Source organism: Homarus americanus, unplaced genomic scaffold, assembly GCF_018991925.1.
Source record: "Homarus americanus isolate GMGI-L3 unplaced genomic scaffold, GMGI_Hamer_2.0 scaffold57980, whole genome shotgun sequence".
Lineage (NCBI taxonomy): Eukaryota > Metazoa > Arthropoda > Malacostraca > Decapoda > Nephropidae > Homarus > Homarus americanus.
In genome coordinates this window covers 3,420,819-3,438,194 of record NW_024716703.1, presented here as the reverse complement: position 1 = coordinate 3,438,194, position 17,376 = coordinate 3,420,819, and the positions used below count along the sequence as shown (strand labels likewise).

The following is a 17,376-nucleotide window of genomic DNA, read 5'->3' as shown; positions in this document are numbered from 1 at the left end:
CGAGAAGTGATTGGCAGTCCGATTTATTCACGTAGGACCATTATTTGACTTAATTGCGGCTACATTTGGGTAATTAGTCAGACCCGGCAAACTGTACTACAAGCTTTGCCAATAAATTTGTTAAACTAAGTATACCTGCATTGTCTATATGTACACGCTGAACCAATGTGGACCTGTATGCCGATTTTATTGAATATCTAACTATAATAAATATTAAAGCCATGACGTGTTAACTTAACGCCATCTATTAACATAATTTACACAGGCTGTACCATACACACTGCCACATGTCGCTATAAACGTAGATTCCTCTTTTGTTTACATGCTGACGTCCATCCTCTCCTTATTATTCCCAGTGTTACTCAGATTCACGTGAGTCTGTGACATCGGGGGGGAGTTACTGCTTCTCATATCATTTGCAGCTCTTTGGATTCCTGTTGACAAGTATTTCTTGGTAAGGACTGAATAATATACAGGCATTTATGGCAAAGATAAACGTTGTAAGGTATATTGTTGTAGGTTTAAAGGCTTCTTTATACACGGTAAACTTAATATGGAGGTCAGTTTTACCAGCTGGAAGTGGAGGATTGTTTCATAGTACTGTGTAGTATACTACTGTAATTTTAATACTGCTTCGAAAGGATTACATAAAAAGTGTGTTTTTTTTATTTGTTAGCGTATGGATTGATATTTGGTAGCAAGTGTTACGTCCGTTACATAATTGTATAGTTGTGCGTATTAGTCATGATGACATTTGAAATTTTTCTATAAAAGTAAATGCTATCTTAACTCATGAAAAATCCCCCAAATTGGTAAGTGGTAAAATTTTAATTTCGGCCATCCCTGTATTTAGATATCAAGCATAACCAACCTAACCTAACAGTCACAGAACCCAGAAACTATATCTAACCTAACTGAGGGGGCTTCACCCGCCCCTTTCTGGTGGGGGTTAAATTCCCTTATGACCGTAACTAAAATAATACCTGGAAAATATTTAGTTGCCAAGCACGGAAATGAGGAGTTATAGGGATATGACACCCCCCTCAGTTACCACCAACAATACTTGTTGCACAAAGTGGGCAGGGCTTTGAAATACGACTATATAGGTGTAGGCAAATTGTGGGGTAAAAAAAAAAAGGATGAAATGAAACCTAACAAAACCACCTAACCAGAGAAGCCAGAAGGACCTGCCCTAACCTCCTAGCCAAGAGGGGCAAAGCCTTTTGAACTCCAGATGTGTAAAAGACTTACCTTAATTAACAGATGCAGGAGGATAAAGTGATGCCACTTGAATGAGGAAGTGGTGGAGTATTGTGTTAAAACACTGTAAACCCACAATTACGAGATATCTTCCTCTTGGGGAGTGTCTGTCTCTTACTGCAATACCAAGTATGCTGCTGTTCACAATAATGACAGTTGAATCACACCGTAGACATAACTGAAAAAGTGAGAACACCATGAGCCCTTAAAAGTATAATGGTTACCCCTCGTGTAATGAGGATAGCCGACCCAAGGGCCACCTATGCGTGAATTTGTTTAAGGTGTAGAAGCTCTCTTCACCACAACAACTGCACCCTGAGTTAATGAGCTGCAAGGAATAGTCCGGACAGCTCGCCAACTGCACTGGCTTATCATTAGGGTACCCCAAATACGATCCGCATATCGATTTACATTCAGGCCCCCAATTACTGCTGGGTAGACAGAGAGAAATTGTGTAATGAAATTTGCTCATAGCTTTTACCCTGCCGGGGATCGAACCCAGGTTTACTCACTTACAAGGCGAGCAGGCTGACTATTACACCACAGGTCGCCCTTAAGATATCATCAGCTACAGCTTCGTTTTCAGAAAAGTGCTGAATTATGTGCCAATCTGCCAAGCAGTAACCATCACAAACAAATGCCATCTTGCAACTCCACATTTCAATTCCAGAGCTTGCACATGCTCACAAGTCTTCTGCTGATTGTCTCACAAGTATCATGTGACATCCAAACTTACACTAATTGGCTGAGTAATAAATAAGCAATAGATTTCCCTGTGAATATGTACTAATTTTGGTAATGTATGAAAACACCACAACCACCAGTTGTTTGATTTCGTTAATTTTTTCCCACAGATGTTCTTATCATTACAGTAAGAATTTTAAAAGAGGCAGTATTAATTAATACCTAATGGGACCTGACCTAACCAACCGAAGAATCCTACCTAACCTTACCTAACTTCTGGACCCCTCTCCATATTAATCAGAAAGTACTTATTTTGATATCTGGTACCAATGAAAACAACTTTGTTGAAACGTCATGGTGTAATTTTACATTTTGTGAACATGGGGATATACTCCACCAAGCAGGTTGGTTGTAAACAAACAGAACAGACGACAACACGGCAGATTTCTTTAGGATTACTGTATTTACGGTAAATACAGTAATTAATTTCTTCACATACAAAGCATGTAGACAATTTTAGTGTAATATAATCACTTTTTCACCATGTTTTACACCGCAATTTCCCTCATCCTTTATACCCTCCCCACTACAGGTGATTTATGATCGTAGATACAGAAAAACTAAAAAAATAAATAAAAAAATACTGTACTTATAATTAAAATAAAAAGTTGTTGCCTTTTAAAATACCTGTACTTACTATAACGATAAGAACTTCTGTAGAAAAAATGAACAAAATCAAACAACTCCCTCTGGTGGTAATGATTTCCTCAAATTACCATCTTTTAAAATGAAATAGAAAAATCTAAACAACTTGAAAACTATAAACTCCCAATGGAAACACTATGCAGGTAGTAATATTTTTTTCTTTATCACCCTATATAAGAATCAATAGAGTTCCAAGCTTGGCAACTTCAAAATAATAACCACAATTTTTTTTTTTTTTAATGTCTTTACCATTTTTTCTGTCCTAAACACTTCTATACCTGTGCTCTAGGACACCAAATCTCTATTGTTTCTGTCTGGACTGTTTTATTCCATTCATGGAAACATTAAAAGAAGCTTACCAAATACGGTGGCATTATATTGTACTTTATTTATGTAGTTGCTCCATGGATGTAACATTGCTGCTATCTGTCCCACAGGCTGTGTGGCTGGAATTTAGGCCCTAGATTACCATGGTGGACAGTTGCTACATGGCAGTTGTGTGTAGTTTGACATGGAAAAAAACATTTGTTATGCAATTTTAAAGTTAAAAAACAGAGAACCTAACCTAACTATTATCACCATAATCAGCATCAAACATTGTACTGGTATCCCTCATTTAATGGTGGGGGTTGCAGTCCTGTGAAACTTAATGTTAAGCAAAATTATATCTAAACAAGGGATAATAACAAAACATGGAGGTCAAACAAGTTCAAATGGCAGGGCAGTAAACACCAATTACAGTACAGTACAGTACACTGTACAGCTCCTCCCCGACTTACGACCTACTCGATTTACGTCTACTTGCACTTACGACCTGCCTCAGTCGTACCAAAATTTGGTCAAATTATGTATTTTCGAGTCCCAAAGTCAGTACGCAGACAAAAATTTCATCTGTAATTCACTTTAAAATGGCTGGCAAACTTAAAAGGGAGTGTTTTGTGGTGCTGAGAAGAAAAAAAGAGACCCCCATTTTATATTTTCTATGTATTATTTAAGCATTTCCGACTTACGACCTTTTCTACTTACGACTTGGATGTCGGTCCCTAACCCCGTCGTAAGTTGGGAGTAGCTGTAATACCTAATATTAAATGGGTTTGTTATTAAATGGTTTTGATGTTAAACGATTGATTAAATGTATTGGCACCATAAGGTTGAGGCAAATTCGAACAAATTTATTTATTTATTTTATTTTATTTTTTTTTTTTCGGGGATTAGCCCACCTGGGCACAGGTCAACGACCCACAACGGGGCAAAAAATAAGAGTAGAAGGAAATAAAAAATAAAAAGGAAAAGGTTATACTACTGCATTAATCTACACCGCGAAGATGCCGGAAAACCAGCTTTTTAAAGTGGGACATTGTATGATTATGGAAACACAGAAGGAGGCAGAGCATTCCACAGTTTGGCTGTGTGAGGAAAGAAGGAGGTACTATAATGGGTTATTCTAGTGTAACTGACATCCACAGAGAAATGGCGGGCAAGACGTGTGTTACGAGCCCACGGCCTTACCGGCGGTACACGGGATGCAAGATCCACCGAACATTGCCCGTTGATGAAAAAAATGCCAAGTTAAACAATAAAACTAATACGTAGTACAGGCATCCCATTCCTGAAAATCTTTCTGTAATACGAAACCATTTTTCCCATTAAATTCAGTTATATAAGTTGAAATGCATTCCTATGTAAATTTTTTGAGGCCCAGAAACGTAACGCAAGAACATATAGGTATGAAATTAGACGCTTTTAACCACATACAATGAGTCATTCGTGATGTAACATGATGATAATTTAGCTAAACGCTCAAATTTTACTTAACAGAAACAATGTTGAGTGCTGCAGGTGGTGGTGAGGTGAAGTGGTGCAATTGTAGTTGCTGGGAGTTACCTCCTTAAAACATCAAGTTTATAGTCCAACGCTATTCCTTAATGGAATCTTTTATCCCCACTGCTTTCGTTTGAACTACATGGCATTTTTCCCTTCATCTTGAATAAGGGTACACAGTAACACAGGTGCATAATTGAATACAAACTGGGAAAAAAATTGTAACTGAGCAGTGCCATTATTATGTTGGTTGCTGGCAACTGGGGAAGTGAGTGGCCTTCCAAATGTCTTGTGACTACCACAGACAATCCACAGTAAATAAAATGTTAAAATTGTTTGGAAAAAATTGGATTAAGAATTGTGATTTTTACTTAACGGGTAATTTACCAAAATTCCGTAAGGGCGAAATTCCATAACCAGGGATTCCGTAACGCTGGGGACACCTTATCATAGAATAAAATAGGTTATATTTATGTAAAAGAAAATAAATCTTTTTACACTCAAACCATCCTCTGGGTGATGTGACACAGTTCAGCCAGGCAGTTACCCAACTGATTCTGAAATGTCATGCTGGTTAGGTTAGGCTATGATGTTACATTGGGTAAAGGAGTGATGGAGCATGGCTTTGCTCGAGATGTAGTTAGGCCTACAGCCCACTGCCTCCATAAATACTGTACAGGTAAATCCCAATAACTGATGTACTTACTGTAATGTGGACTGAAAAGTCAACATATAGTGAATCAGCAGTTTTTTAGCAATTAATCCCATAAGAATATAACTAATTAGGGAGCAACCACCCACCCAAAAAACTCCCATCCATTCTTTATATATTTTTTGTTCAGACTGTCAAGTGCCCCCAAAAAAAAAATAGAAAGCAAGCATAACAATTAATTAAAGAAATTGTGTATAAATTATGACTGTTATTCACCAGTGCTGAACCGTTGCGTTCACAATGAGTCGTCATTCTTCCCTTCAGCCAGTCCCTTTGACTGAAGGGCTGGCTGATGCTTTACCTACTGTTTCTGCCATTAAGAATTTTAAAAGATATCCCCACACATTTTGAGAACAATTGCAGGCTAGCGGAAAATTTTTAGATACAGCATGCCTGCCAATACATGCACTTTGTTGATATCCCATGCCTGTAAACCTGTGCTATATGGTTACTGGAGAAATGCAGCCATCTGCGGACATAATAAATGGCTTCTCTCATAATAGTGCAGGAACCATAGTGGAAAAAGTACCCTGTTTAGTGATTCCATTCACATTAGTGTATACGTATACTGTACCTAAATCCTATACCTGTACAGTATAGGTACGTAGAGGGGTCCTATGGGGAGTAGAAATAGCTGGTTTTCATTGTTAAGTTGTGCATTACCGATTTATGAGCCTTTTTTACTATTTCCATTGTTTACGCGATTCACGATATTTTCAAAATCACTATAATTCAGCTACAGGCACTAATACTATATGCTCTGTGTGTAGTGTTATGTGGTATAAAATTGACAGGAATATCATACACTTCTGCATGCAGGTAAAACCAGAAATACTCATGTTTTAAAAACAGATTATATTAACTAATATTAATAACCGAATCTAATCTACCCCCCCTACACTCATACCCACCCACCCATACCCACCCACCCTCACCCACCCTACCCACCCACCCACACCCACCCACACCACCCACCCACCCACCCATACCCACCCACCCACAAGTAGCATTAGGTTGGTTAATCTTTAAGTGAAATAAGTTGGGTACATAATCTTCAGGTACTGTAATTAGTTGCAACCGTGACTTAGTGCTGACAGTTTCATTGACTATCATGATCTTATTTGGCCATGACCCAATAAGAGATGGAAATGTCCTTTTTTTTTCTTACGTAGATATTGAAGGATGCCTGCTTGGCTAAATTTACTTAATCACACTTGTTTAAGAAAATAATTGATATTGTTTATTTCCCAACAGTTTGGTACAGTGTTGTCTCGAGAACAAAGAATTTGACGTATAGTTAACCAGATACTGTACATCCAAAGATGTCAGAGAAGCCACCTCCATACAACCCATATGTTGGACCTACACCAGGGCCTCCAAGTACAGTATACAGTGTTTCTTTCTGTATAACATTGTATGTTGATAGTTAAAAACCATTAAATGACTGAAGCTACAGTATCTTATAACACCAGCCCAATTACAAATTCCATAAACATTTGTGTGCTGTTACAGTACACTTAAAAAATAATGCAATTATATTCAGTTTTTGTTGAAAGATATAAAGTGCATAGGTAATTTCCTCAAGCAAAGGAAATTGACTTGGAATAAAAGATACCAGAGGAGCCGTAGCTTTCCTGGAAAATACATTGATGAGTTACACACAACTGTAAATAGACATCCTGTCACCAGAGAACAACTTTTATCTCCCCTTTTGGGCTGATGGGTGTGGTAGGGAGGAAATGGTAGTTGGAGAATTAGAACTTTAATCTTTTTTGAGTTTGTAGGTCGATAAACTCAGTTACTCTGATTTAAATTACCCAATCAAGTTTAAACTGGCTAATGGACTCCCTGAAAGGTTACCTACATAGAGAGAACATGGTAAACTCCTTAAGAAAATGATGCAGATCCTCTGAAGCAGAAACCCAACCAGCGTCCAAGATGGAATGTCATGTAATTTGATTTCATATCAGCAATGTTTTATGGCCAGTTTCCCAGCTTGCCTGGGTTAACAATGATTACCTGATGGCATGGTGTCTTGGTTACCATCAAGCAAATTTGGAGCAAGTTTCACCTAGATGTCCTTCCTATTGCCATCCCATTTTTAGATAATGGGAACTCGGCATTATATGTAAGAATTCTAAGTGTCGTCTTAGATACAAAACAGACCAAATGTACATTGTTTCGTTTATATGTTTCAACAAAAAATTAACTATTGGAACAATGGTGGACTACTTTGGGTAGCCCTAGAATGCTAAACAATGGCCGAATTCCTCCACTGTGTCCCCACCCTAATGCTAATTATGCATTGCCACCACATTCATTTGATCTCTTGGGTTTACAGTGAGTAAAACTCAATAAAATGAATGGAAAATACCCAGCAAATGATATTTGTGCCTCTGGCATTATGAGGTTGGTGAAAGAGTGTTTGGCCTACCTGCCAACTTCAGTCAGTGTGATCCAAACAGAGAATGCAGCTTTACATATATCGCAAGTTAATAACCATTGATCTTAACTGGTACAAGGATGTGTACTAACAGAAGAAAGCTATCCAGCTGCCTTTGGACCAATATTTTAATTGTCCATTCTTAGATGAAGAAGTAGGCAATCCTGCAGCGTAGAGTCAATAACTCCACCACCCCAGCTGGCCTCTACTCCTCAGTTTCCTTAACCAACTTAGGTAAATGTTAGACTACCGTATATTTTTATATCTAAACATTCATTTTAACTTTTAATAGGCTACTTTAAGTATTTAATTAATATTTTTGTGAAATTTTTTTGACCGAAATACCTATTTACAGTATATCATTAAGTCTATGGTAAGCTTGTATTCACTATAAAGTACTACATTGTTTCATGTAACGTCACACTTTTCAAAAACGCATGTCCAACATATAGCGAGGTTCTGTAGTTTGCTTCAAGCTTGTACAATTCCAACTTAGGGAGCTTTAGCATAATTTCTTTTAAACACTACTTATTGGTTTTATATATTTTCCAGTGGGTCCACCTCCTCCATATCAGCAGATGCCACCAGCTCCTCCCCCAGCAGGGTTTTTTCCTACTCATCCTGGAAGCTCTAGCACGACAATAATCACTACTCAGCAGCCTTCCTATGGTGCTGTTCCTGTTGTTGTCAACCCAGTTCGAGCCACCGATGTGATTGTTATTGGAGGATGTCCTGCATGCAGGGTATGTGTATCCATTTCTGACATGCTGAGTGTTTAGATTCTCTGTACAGTAGTATTGTCAATAAAAGCCATGCAGATTACGTGGAACATTTACTTGTCTCAGGCCTATGACTTGAAATTTACTTGCCCTGGCAAATTTTTTGAGGAAATTTGCTTGCCCCTGATTTTTATGAAAAAAAAAAAACTTCGTTGAACATTTAAAATATTCAAATTTATTGTTGTATTAACTCACAGACCACTTGTCTGCCTAAATGGTGTCAGTGGCAGTAACCCTTGTTAAGTGATGTTTTAACTCCTGTCGCCTCGCCTCACTTCACACCTGCACGGTGTGGGGAGGCAGAGGCAGCCTACCCTATCCCACCTACCACCCCTCCCCCCTTTAATCTGGTGTCAGTAGTGTAGCACTTGTCATGTAAGGTCACTTGTGTTACTTCACATCTACAGCCTCTCAGCTTGGTTGTTCCTTTGAAATTTTGACAAGTTAACTGACTGACAAGAGGCAGGTTGACAATTTAATGTCAAGGTAAATTACCTGCACCTGACATGAGTCATTAATCCTGGTCCTACACACCGATAACCTCCCTGGTTATACATGTACGGTGAGGTGGGGTCACGCAGTGCTTAAAATTCTCATCTGGGCACAATTCAAAACATTAGCTTATTCGCCAGGAAAGTGCCAGGCACATGGACATGAGAAATCACTTGCCCGGCCTCGTAGTCCAGACATGCCGGTCACTGTTGATCTGCACAGCCTGTGTTAATGTATTTGACTTCCATTGTTTGTTGTATTCTCCCACTCTTTGACTTCTTAAATTGTTTCTCTATCTTGAAAGCAATTTATATGTATATATTCTAGTTTGAAAAACAACTTGAACGTGTATTGTTTTTCATGGGGAAAATCTAAATGGATCATGAAATCACATTTTATAACTGAGCAAAGGATCAGGTGACGTGGGTATCCTCATTTCCTTTTGGGCTTTTGATGTGAGCTAGGGTTGCCAAGCGTCCTGTATACAGCATATAGGATTGCCCCTTATTTCATTGCCTTGTCCCGTTGTCCGTATATGCGTGGTCCTGTTTTTGAGTCAAACATCTAAAATATGTAACTATAAAAATTATTATAATTTTTTTTCTTCATATTACTTACAAAACAATGTGATATTGTATTCATCTATATCAAGTTGTGGCTGCAGTGGTGAAGTTTGTGTATTGTAAGTTTGCATTTTAGGAGATACTGACCATGAACCAAAGTGTATAATTACTGTAGACCTGACTGATACATACACTCATGACTACTTATGCACTATGATTGGTGCTTAAAAAAAGGGGGGGGTACTAAAATTCATTTTGTTTACATAGCAAATAAATTTACTGTAATCAATACTGTATCTTCATGGCAGGGAATTTTGAAACACATCTGAGCATTGGTACTTTATATGAGAAATGGTGTGTTCCCATCTAAGACCAGTGTCAGATTGCTGTCTCTTGGGGCATTGTATTCCCATCTAAGACCAGTGCCAGACTGCTGTCTCCAGGGGCATAGAAGCCAGCTATTGTCACACATCTTTTATTTTAGAGGTCAGACAGCTTGGCCTTTGACCCTACTGTGAGTGAGGAGTTTTTGAGTACAGTTAACCCTCACTTTACGCGGTTAATGTAACCCGGAGGGTCCCGCGTAAAGTGAATAACATAACATATGGGATTAATTGAAATGGAGTCCGGGCCGATCCCCAAACTCCACTTTTTGACGACACACAACTATGTTGTAGTAAAAATTTTATCTTAACTTTATGATGGTATGAAAAAACAAGTAATATAGAAGAGGTTAGGTTAGGAAAGATAAAGGTTAACATAGGAAAAATAAAGGTTAGGTTAGAAAACTAAAAATTAGGTGTAACACTTACGGTAGTAGAAGAGATGGGTCGGCATACGGGGATGGAGGCTGGTTCCGAGGCAGAGGGCAGATTACTGGCCCTCAGGTGAATCACCATTACTAGGTGAATCACCATCACTGTCACTTACAGTTGTCAGGGCTTCCCTGGGGGTGGTGGTCCGGCGGAAGCCATTTTACGGAACAATGGATGCGCGTTTACACGGAGTGGCCTTGAGGGATGAAACTGCCGCGGCTAGGTCAAGCGTCGTCTTTCCTCCCTCCCTCCCTCCCCCGGGTGGACACGTCATAATACTTTAAGCCAATTACAGCTAGCAGCAGAGGGGGGTAGGGATGCATGGCCAATCACAGGTCTGATACGTCATATGACGTCAGTGATAACGCAACAAAGACACACACTGCGCAACCTTACCGCGCCGCTTGCCCAAGCGGAGGGAGGAGGAGGGAGAGGCAGGCAGGCGGGTGGGGCGAATCTAAAAATAGCGTCGTGCCGGACACTCTCCGCGTAATGGGGTTCACGTACCGCGTAATGTGAGCACGTGAGGTTCTGGCAAGGCACCGTGTTAACGTGGAAACGCGGAATGCGGGACCGCGTAAAGTGAGGGTTAACTGTAGTTTATTAGAGTGTTTGTTATTGATGCTACAACATCCTGACCAAGAATGTTGGAGAAGTTAGTCCAGACCCATGTGTATCTTTAAAACAAATGCAATGATAGTTCTCGATCTTTACTTTAAACTTTTGTTTATATATTATTATTCATTCTCTGAATAGAAATTAAGAATTATCTTTTTATCTTCTCTGCCTTCAAAAGAAAAGTGTTCCGATTTTTTTTAATCGAGAATCTGGCATCCCTATTGTAGTGTCTGTTTTTGTAGCTGAGCAAGACACTTGTGGAAGTGCAAATTTCCATCCTTCTCCTTTAGGGGAACTACCATACCAAGTGACTCCTTTAAAAGAAACAATTTTAAATTAATTTTGTGAAATTCAGTTTTAGCCAGCAAGTTAGGTCCGAAAGAGCCTGGAGTTTTACCCCTTTGAATTTTTTTGTTTTGCATAAATTACCTTTATTTTACTGTCTTAAAACAGGATTTCAGAACAATCATCTATGACTGATCCTGGACTTGGCAACTAGGGTACTTTTACTCCTTCCAATGGGTAACAGTGAACTTGGCTACAAAGTGTGAAACTTGGAATGACCATTTGTGGGTGAGCCTGAAATAACAGGCATGGCATACACAGCTAGTGTGACATCATGATCTTAAGTGGTGACTTTTTAAGGGACATAATTGCTGCAAGGAGGCATAACTATTGATTTGATTAGTACCAACCACTAGTGCTGGGGGATTGCTTGCATTTTCCAATATGTAGTCTTCATGGGTAAAATACACAAATTGTCTAGTCCTGTCTTGGTTCTCAAAATAAAATTTTATGATCAATCTGTCAAATATAATATTTTGGTTATAGCCATAAACAGATTGTAGCAATGTGTCATTTGCAAAGTGAGCACAGGGTATTACTTTTCTATGCACAATTTTTATTTCATTTGCGGTTTTCTTTTCTTTTTCAGGTTGGTGTACTGAATGAGGACTTTACTCTCGCAGGCTTATGTTGTGCATTTTGGTTCTTCCCAATTGGAATTCTCTGCTGTTTGGCCATGAGGGAACGCCGCTGCAGCAATTGTGGAGCTTGTTTCACATAGGTTTGAGAAACATTTCGGGTGTATTCATGAACTAGGTAAAGAATTACTTGAATTGAGGTTGGATATAATTAGAGAATTTCTTGCCAATGTGCTCATTATTTTTCATAACTGCTTATAGAGAGGTTTTATGAGTGAAGTTATTCTTACTACAATAGTAGTCTTATGGAGAAAATTATGAAGAGAAGAATATGGCAGGGTGTCAATGTCTTAATTAGTTTAAACTAGTTGACTTTAAGGAAGTACTGTAATAGTATCCATTCTCATGTTTATGAACCAGAACTGGGCAAGCTTTCTTAGTTTATTACCATGTCTTGGGTATATTGTAGTAATCATCATAATCATGTTTGAATTAATTTAAAGTAAATATCTAATCATAGAGGAAATTTTGAAAGATGTTGAATGTAATTCTATATTAATAGCACTATGTTGATGGGCCCCTCAGGTCTTGGAGAGGTACTGCCATAGATCAGTTTATGACTGAGGGTACCGAGTTGTACCATGTCTTGTAATATGCATAAACTGTGCCTAATAGGAATTTGAGCTTCCTTCTTGTTGCTTTTGAGGTTGTCAATAATAATAATAATAATAATAATAAAATAATAATATTAAAAGGATAAACTTGATTGAAGGTTATTTTTCTTTCTGTTTCAAATGTCACTTACATTTGTAAGGAAGATAATTAACAGCTGCATCCTTTGTTGTTAATAAAGGTTGTAAAATGTTGCACAATTTTTACAATAATTATGGTGGCAGACAATTAGACTGCTATGTATACTCAACTCTCTTAAAGCTCTTTGATTTCTTGGGAAATGCTTTCTCATGTTTTAGTTTTAATTATTAGCAATATTACTTGCATATAGTGATCTTTTTATATAGTTTGCATTTATGATCTGTATTTTTGTTAATTTGATGGAGGAATTGATTAGCACTGTACTGTGTCAAGGCATTCTTTTTACTATTTTCACTTAATAGGTACAGTAGCCGAGCTATTTGATGGGCATATTAAATTCTGAATAATTCTTGGTTAATAGTGTAGCATATCTTAAGGTAGCTCAGGTGGAGAGGAAGAATTAAATTGGTTGTATAATTAGGTACAGATCATGAATTTACAAAATAATAACTATACAATTTTTTGGTTGTATGAAGTGACTGGCTCCTTGGGAATGACTCGGGCTCTCAGCACAAGAGTTTGGGTATAGTACTCAGCTGTCAAATCACTATTTGTCTACTGAAATGTTTTCATGACTTTTGGTAGCTGTAAAAAATTAGAATATTATTGATGTTTCTGAACAGAATATGTTCAGTTACGTACTTATGTTAAAAATTGGATGTAGAACGGTGCTTCTTTTTATGCTAGTTACCAGAGTTGACATAAATATTTAACAGGGGAGGCTAAATGAGATGATGAATTTTCTTGAATGTTAATGATCCGCTGCTTGAAATAGTTTCCTGTAACATCTCCTATTAGCGGGCCTTCAGTTTAGTGGATACCTCTACGTGGTGGATGGATTTTGATGTTATTGTTGTCCAGCATTAAAAATAACTGATTCAGTGATTAGTGTTTTTCATGGAATTTATATGGTTTCATTAACTTGATGTGCCTGATCTTATTTTCTTTATAAACCAGTTGACTGTTTTGAGATTTTAATTTTGTAGCAAACAAATAACAGGAAATGGTAAAGATTAAAACATTAATGATATCGATGTGACCTTTAGGCCAACCTGTGCATGACAAGTTTGGGATGTTCTGATGGTACAGTACTGTATTTATGTGGTTGTTAAAAAATATTTAAGCATTTGGAGAATGTTATCAGTAAGGATTGTATCACAGTGGTACTTTTTTTTAGCCTTGATATCAGAATCAGTTGTTTGTTCTTGAACTTTACAAGCTTCCATTTGTTTGCTTCTTATACACTACATTTTGTCAATCATTAGAGGAATCATAACTCAGCATTTTACTTGCTGTTAAGGTTGTTTTATCTTATTCATCTTTGCTCCCTTTTCCAAGTGAATTTTGTACTTTTGAAGCATTAGTGTATTTTTATCCACTTATGTCTTCAATGATTATTCTTTACATTATTTTCTATGCACATTTTATAAAGTTGCTACTGCAGCTGTTTTCCCGTTATTGTATAAAAATATAGTTTATAATACGGCCCTCGGTGTTTTCATCTGACTCTTTACTATTGCATAAACTAAACTGTTAAGATAGATTGCATATAAAATCTGCTCAGTTTTAGTCAAGTGCTTAAATAACTGATTTTCACTAAAAGAAAAGTTAATCCTGGAGCTGATTGTTAAGAACCTTAAGAGAATCTATATATTTGGATGAAGAATTATTCATTCATTCTTTATATATTAATGTATATTTTTTTATTCAATGGCTGGGGGGTTGGGATCTAGACTTAATGAAACTTATGGTTTATTTTGAAGATCTTATTAAGACATGGTTTAATGCTGTCTGGAGGAACTTTTTTTTTCACAGTGAAACCGATGAAGAGGGTCTTTATGTAAATCTTAAACTTGAGAAAGACAATTGCCACCTGAATTAGTTTTTAAACACATATTATGCACTGTGATTTATGATTATTTTTGTACATATGCTTCATTATTGTGTTTGACTTAAGCAACTCCCAGATATGTATGAATTCTGGTAACTTGATCTTCATTCACAAGTTTTGACCAATCATCTATGAAGAGAATTTCTGATTTATGAACTGAAGGATAGATTACTGGTGGCTAGCAATCAAGGAAAGTATTATGGTTTAGCATTATGTAATCCATTTTCTTATTTCTCCTAGTATGTATCAGGTAGCCTTATGTTGCTGTATAGGTTGAGATGTTCAATGGCAAGTATTCACATACTTAAACAAATATCTGTACACATTCCTTCATGCTTTTTTTTCTTTTGTGTATGTGGAACTACTGTACAGTACAGTATACTTCCTGCATGAATGGTGTCTTTTTTGGGTTGAAAAATCAGTCTTGAGGGGGGTCTTCAGTTTCAAAATATATAAACTGTATCTGAATATGATCTCCATTCAAGTACTGTACATGTTGAATCACTTTTTATTTGTATATTTTTTATATTTGGAAAACCACTGCAGCTTCTCTGGCTTATCTTCCTTATTGCAACTTAATGAAGCATTAGTTTTGTCACCATAATAAAAATTTCATGGACAAAATTATATGACAACTGTATGGATTTAGCATCGGATATACTGTACTACAATGGGGGTTTTCCAGGTACATTATGTATTGGGATATATATATATATATATATATATATATATATATATATATATATATGCATAAAACATTGACATACATTATAAACATGCTTTTTTTTTTATGTACAGTCTCCCAAAAAAGGTATCTTTATTTTTTTTCTTTATCATTTAAACCGAGGATGAAATGCATTGATATATTCAACTATGCATCACCATATGTTGGTATGATCGCTGCCTATATTGGTAATAACTGGAGTTAAGGTTGGAGGGGGGAGTAAAAATTTAATTGCTGGTCACTTTGAAATTTTGGCAGTACTTTGCATGAAAGTGTTACCAGTACCTGTGGTCAACTGTGCCAACAGTTCTGAAACTAGTGGACTAACAATGCCTACAAAACCACAAGCAACATTGGCTCCATGGGTAACTATACTTTTTTGTGGACTGTAATTAAGGATAAAATTCATGGGATGCTTAGCACATTTAAGAGTTGTAGTTTTGTGTGCCTCAAGTAATGCTCTCACTTTAATAGAGGGGTTTTCACTGTGAAATCAATATATTTTCAATTAGAACAAAGGACGTTTTGAAGCACAGATGGTGGACAATTAACTACTTGTTAATGGGAATCAAAATTAATGTCACCAAATATACGAGTTTCGTACTGCAACTTATATTTACTCTGTAAAACAATTATTAGATGTACACGTAGTCAATATATTGTTTGATATTGTATTGTGATATTTTATGAAATAAAATTATTTTGTAAGTAATGCTTCTTGTCTTTTGTTTTTATCAGTATTAGATATATTAAAGGAAATATTTTGATACATTATCATTCTTTAGCTCTTTAAAGGCAGTGATTAAGGTGGTACACATTATTTTCTTAACCCCTACACTATGGGGATGCCACTTTTATTATTTTATTTGGATAATGTCAGATGATTTTCTTCAGTTCAGAGGTGACCCCATACAAAAGGGGTTAATTATATTAGACCCCTTGAAACTCAATTTCAACACAGTCATGTGGTTCACCACTTAATTTCCCACAATGAAAATAGTATCTAAAATAATTATATTCCTCTTAAATTTACTTTTAACATCCCTTAATCATTTCAAAGACTTTTGTATTATCTGTACCCAAAACTAATAATTTATTCTTTCAATCCTGATTAGCACTAGGCATATTAGTACAGTACTGTATTATATACTGTCCTACATTACTAAATTAAAAACAACGGAGTAAAATCAGACCCCGCTTTTACAAGTGACAAATGGTCTCAAAATCCTGGCAAAATCTCTGTTAAGGTCATGTACCTGTACTGTGTAAGTTGTAGTCTGCTTCTTGGAATGATAAAACAAGAATTTTTTTAGAGATACTGTACTATATGTACAGTGCTAAAAAATCGGGAGTTGTATCTTGAGATAAAGAATGTTATGCTGAGGATTTGGTTAAATACTGAATATAGAGGAGTGAACTGTATGTGTTAATAGATGACAGCAATGTAATGTTCTGCAGAATTTAAAAGAAGTTCATAATGAAAATTCATAATTTGAGGACAGAAATGTAAGGTGTATCACAGTACAGTATGGTATAGCAAGAAAATATCAGTAAGGGAAAAAAAATGATGAAGTAAAGAAGAAATTAAAAAGAAAGTGTAAGATCAGTGTAGATGGTGCATTTGAATTTAGGAAGAAAATACGAGCAGAATTAAAATGTGGGTCATCGACCCACAACAGGGCCTAGGGGGCAAAAAAATAAGAGTAAAAAAATTAAAAATAGAAAAGAAAAAATTATATTAATCTACACCACGAAGATGCTGAAAAACCAGCTTTTTAAAGCGAGACATTGTATGAGTATGGAAACATAGAAGACAGAGCATTCCACAGTTTGACTGTGTGAGGAAAGAAGGATGTACTATAATGGGTTATTCCTGTGGGACCGACGTCCACGCAGAAACTGTGTGCACCGCGGGCAAGACGAGTGTTATGAGCCCACAGCCTTGCCAGCGGTACACAGGATGCCAAATCCACTGAACATTGCCCGTTAAAATATCTGTAAAAGGAGAGAGTGAAGCAACATTGCAGCAAAGAGAAAGGGAAGAAAGATTATCAACTAAAGGAGGAGAGTCAATTAGACAAAATGCCTTTGATTCCACCCTATCTAACAGTTGGACAGAAGAGGAGCAGTACT

At 36.8% G+C, this 17,376-nt stretch overlaps 1 protein-coding gene across 1 annotated transcript; it reads left to right on the top strand.

The window, feature by feature from the left end:
• The first annotated feature begins 313 nt into the window (after positions 1-313).
• On the top strand, positions 314-15,267 carry LOC121858244 (brain protein I3-like). The gene is made up of 4 exons (XM_042354544.1): positions 314-454; positions 6,437-6,562; positions 8,178-8,368; positions 11,827-15,267. The coding sequence occupies exons 2-4, from the start codon at positions 6,505-6,507 to the stop codon at positions 11,956-11,958; spliced, it is 381 nt and encodes a 126-aa protein (XP_042210478.1). The 5' UTR covers positions 314-454; positions 6,437-6,504; the 3' UTR covers positions 11,959-15,267.
• Positions 15,268-17,376: the final 2,109 nt, after the last annotated feature.

What these genes read in the sequence shown, in the direction of transcription:
- LOC121858244 (XM_042354544.1), top strand. Translation starts at nt 6,505, where the DNA reads ATGTCAGAGAAGCCACCTCCATACAACCCATATGTTGGACCTACACCA. An exon ending in ACCTACACCAGGGCCTCCAA is followed by an intron (nt 6,563 to 8,177) that starts GTACAGTATACA and finishes TATATTTTCCAG; the next exon opens with TGGGTCCACCTCCTCCATAT. An exon ending in GAGGATGTCCTGCATGCAGG is followed by an intron (nt 8,369 to 11,826) that starts GTATGTGTATCC and finishes TTTCTTTTTCAG; the next exon opens with GTTGGTGTACTGAATGAGGA.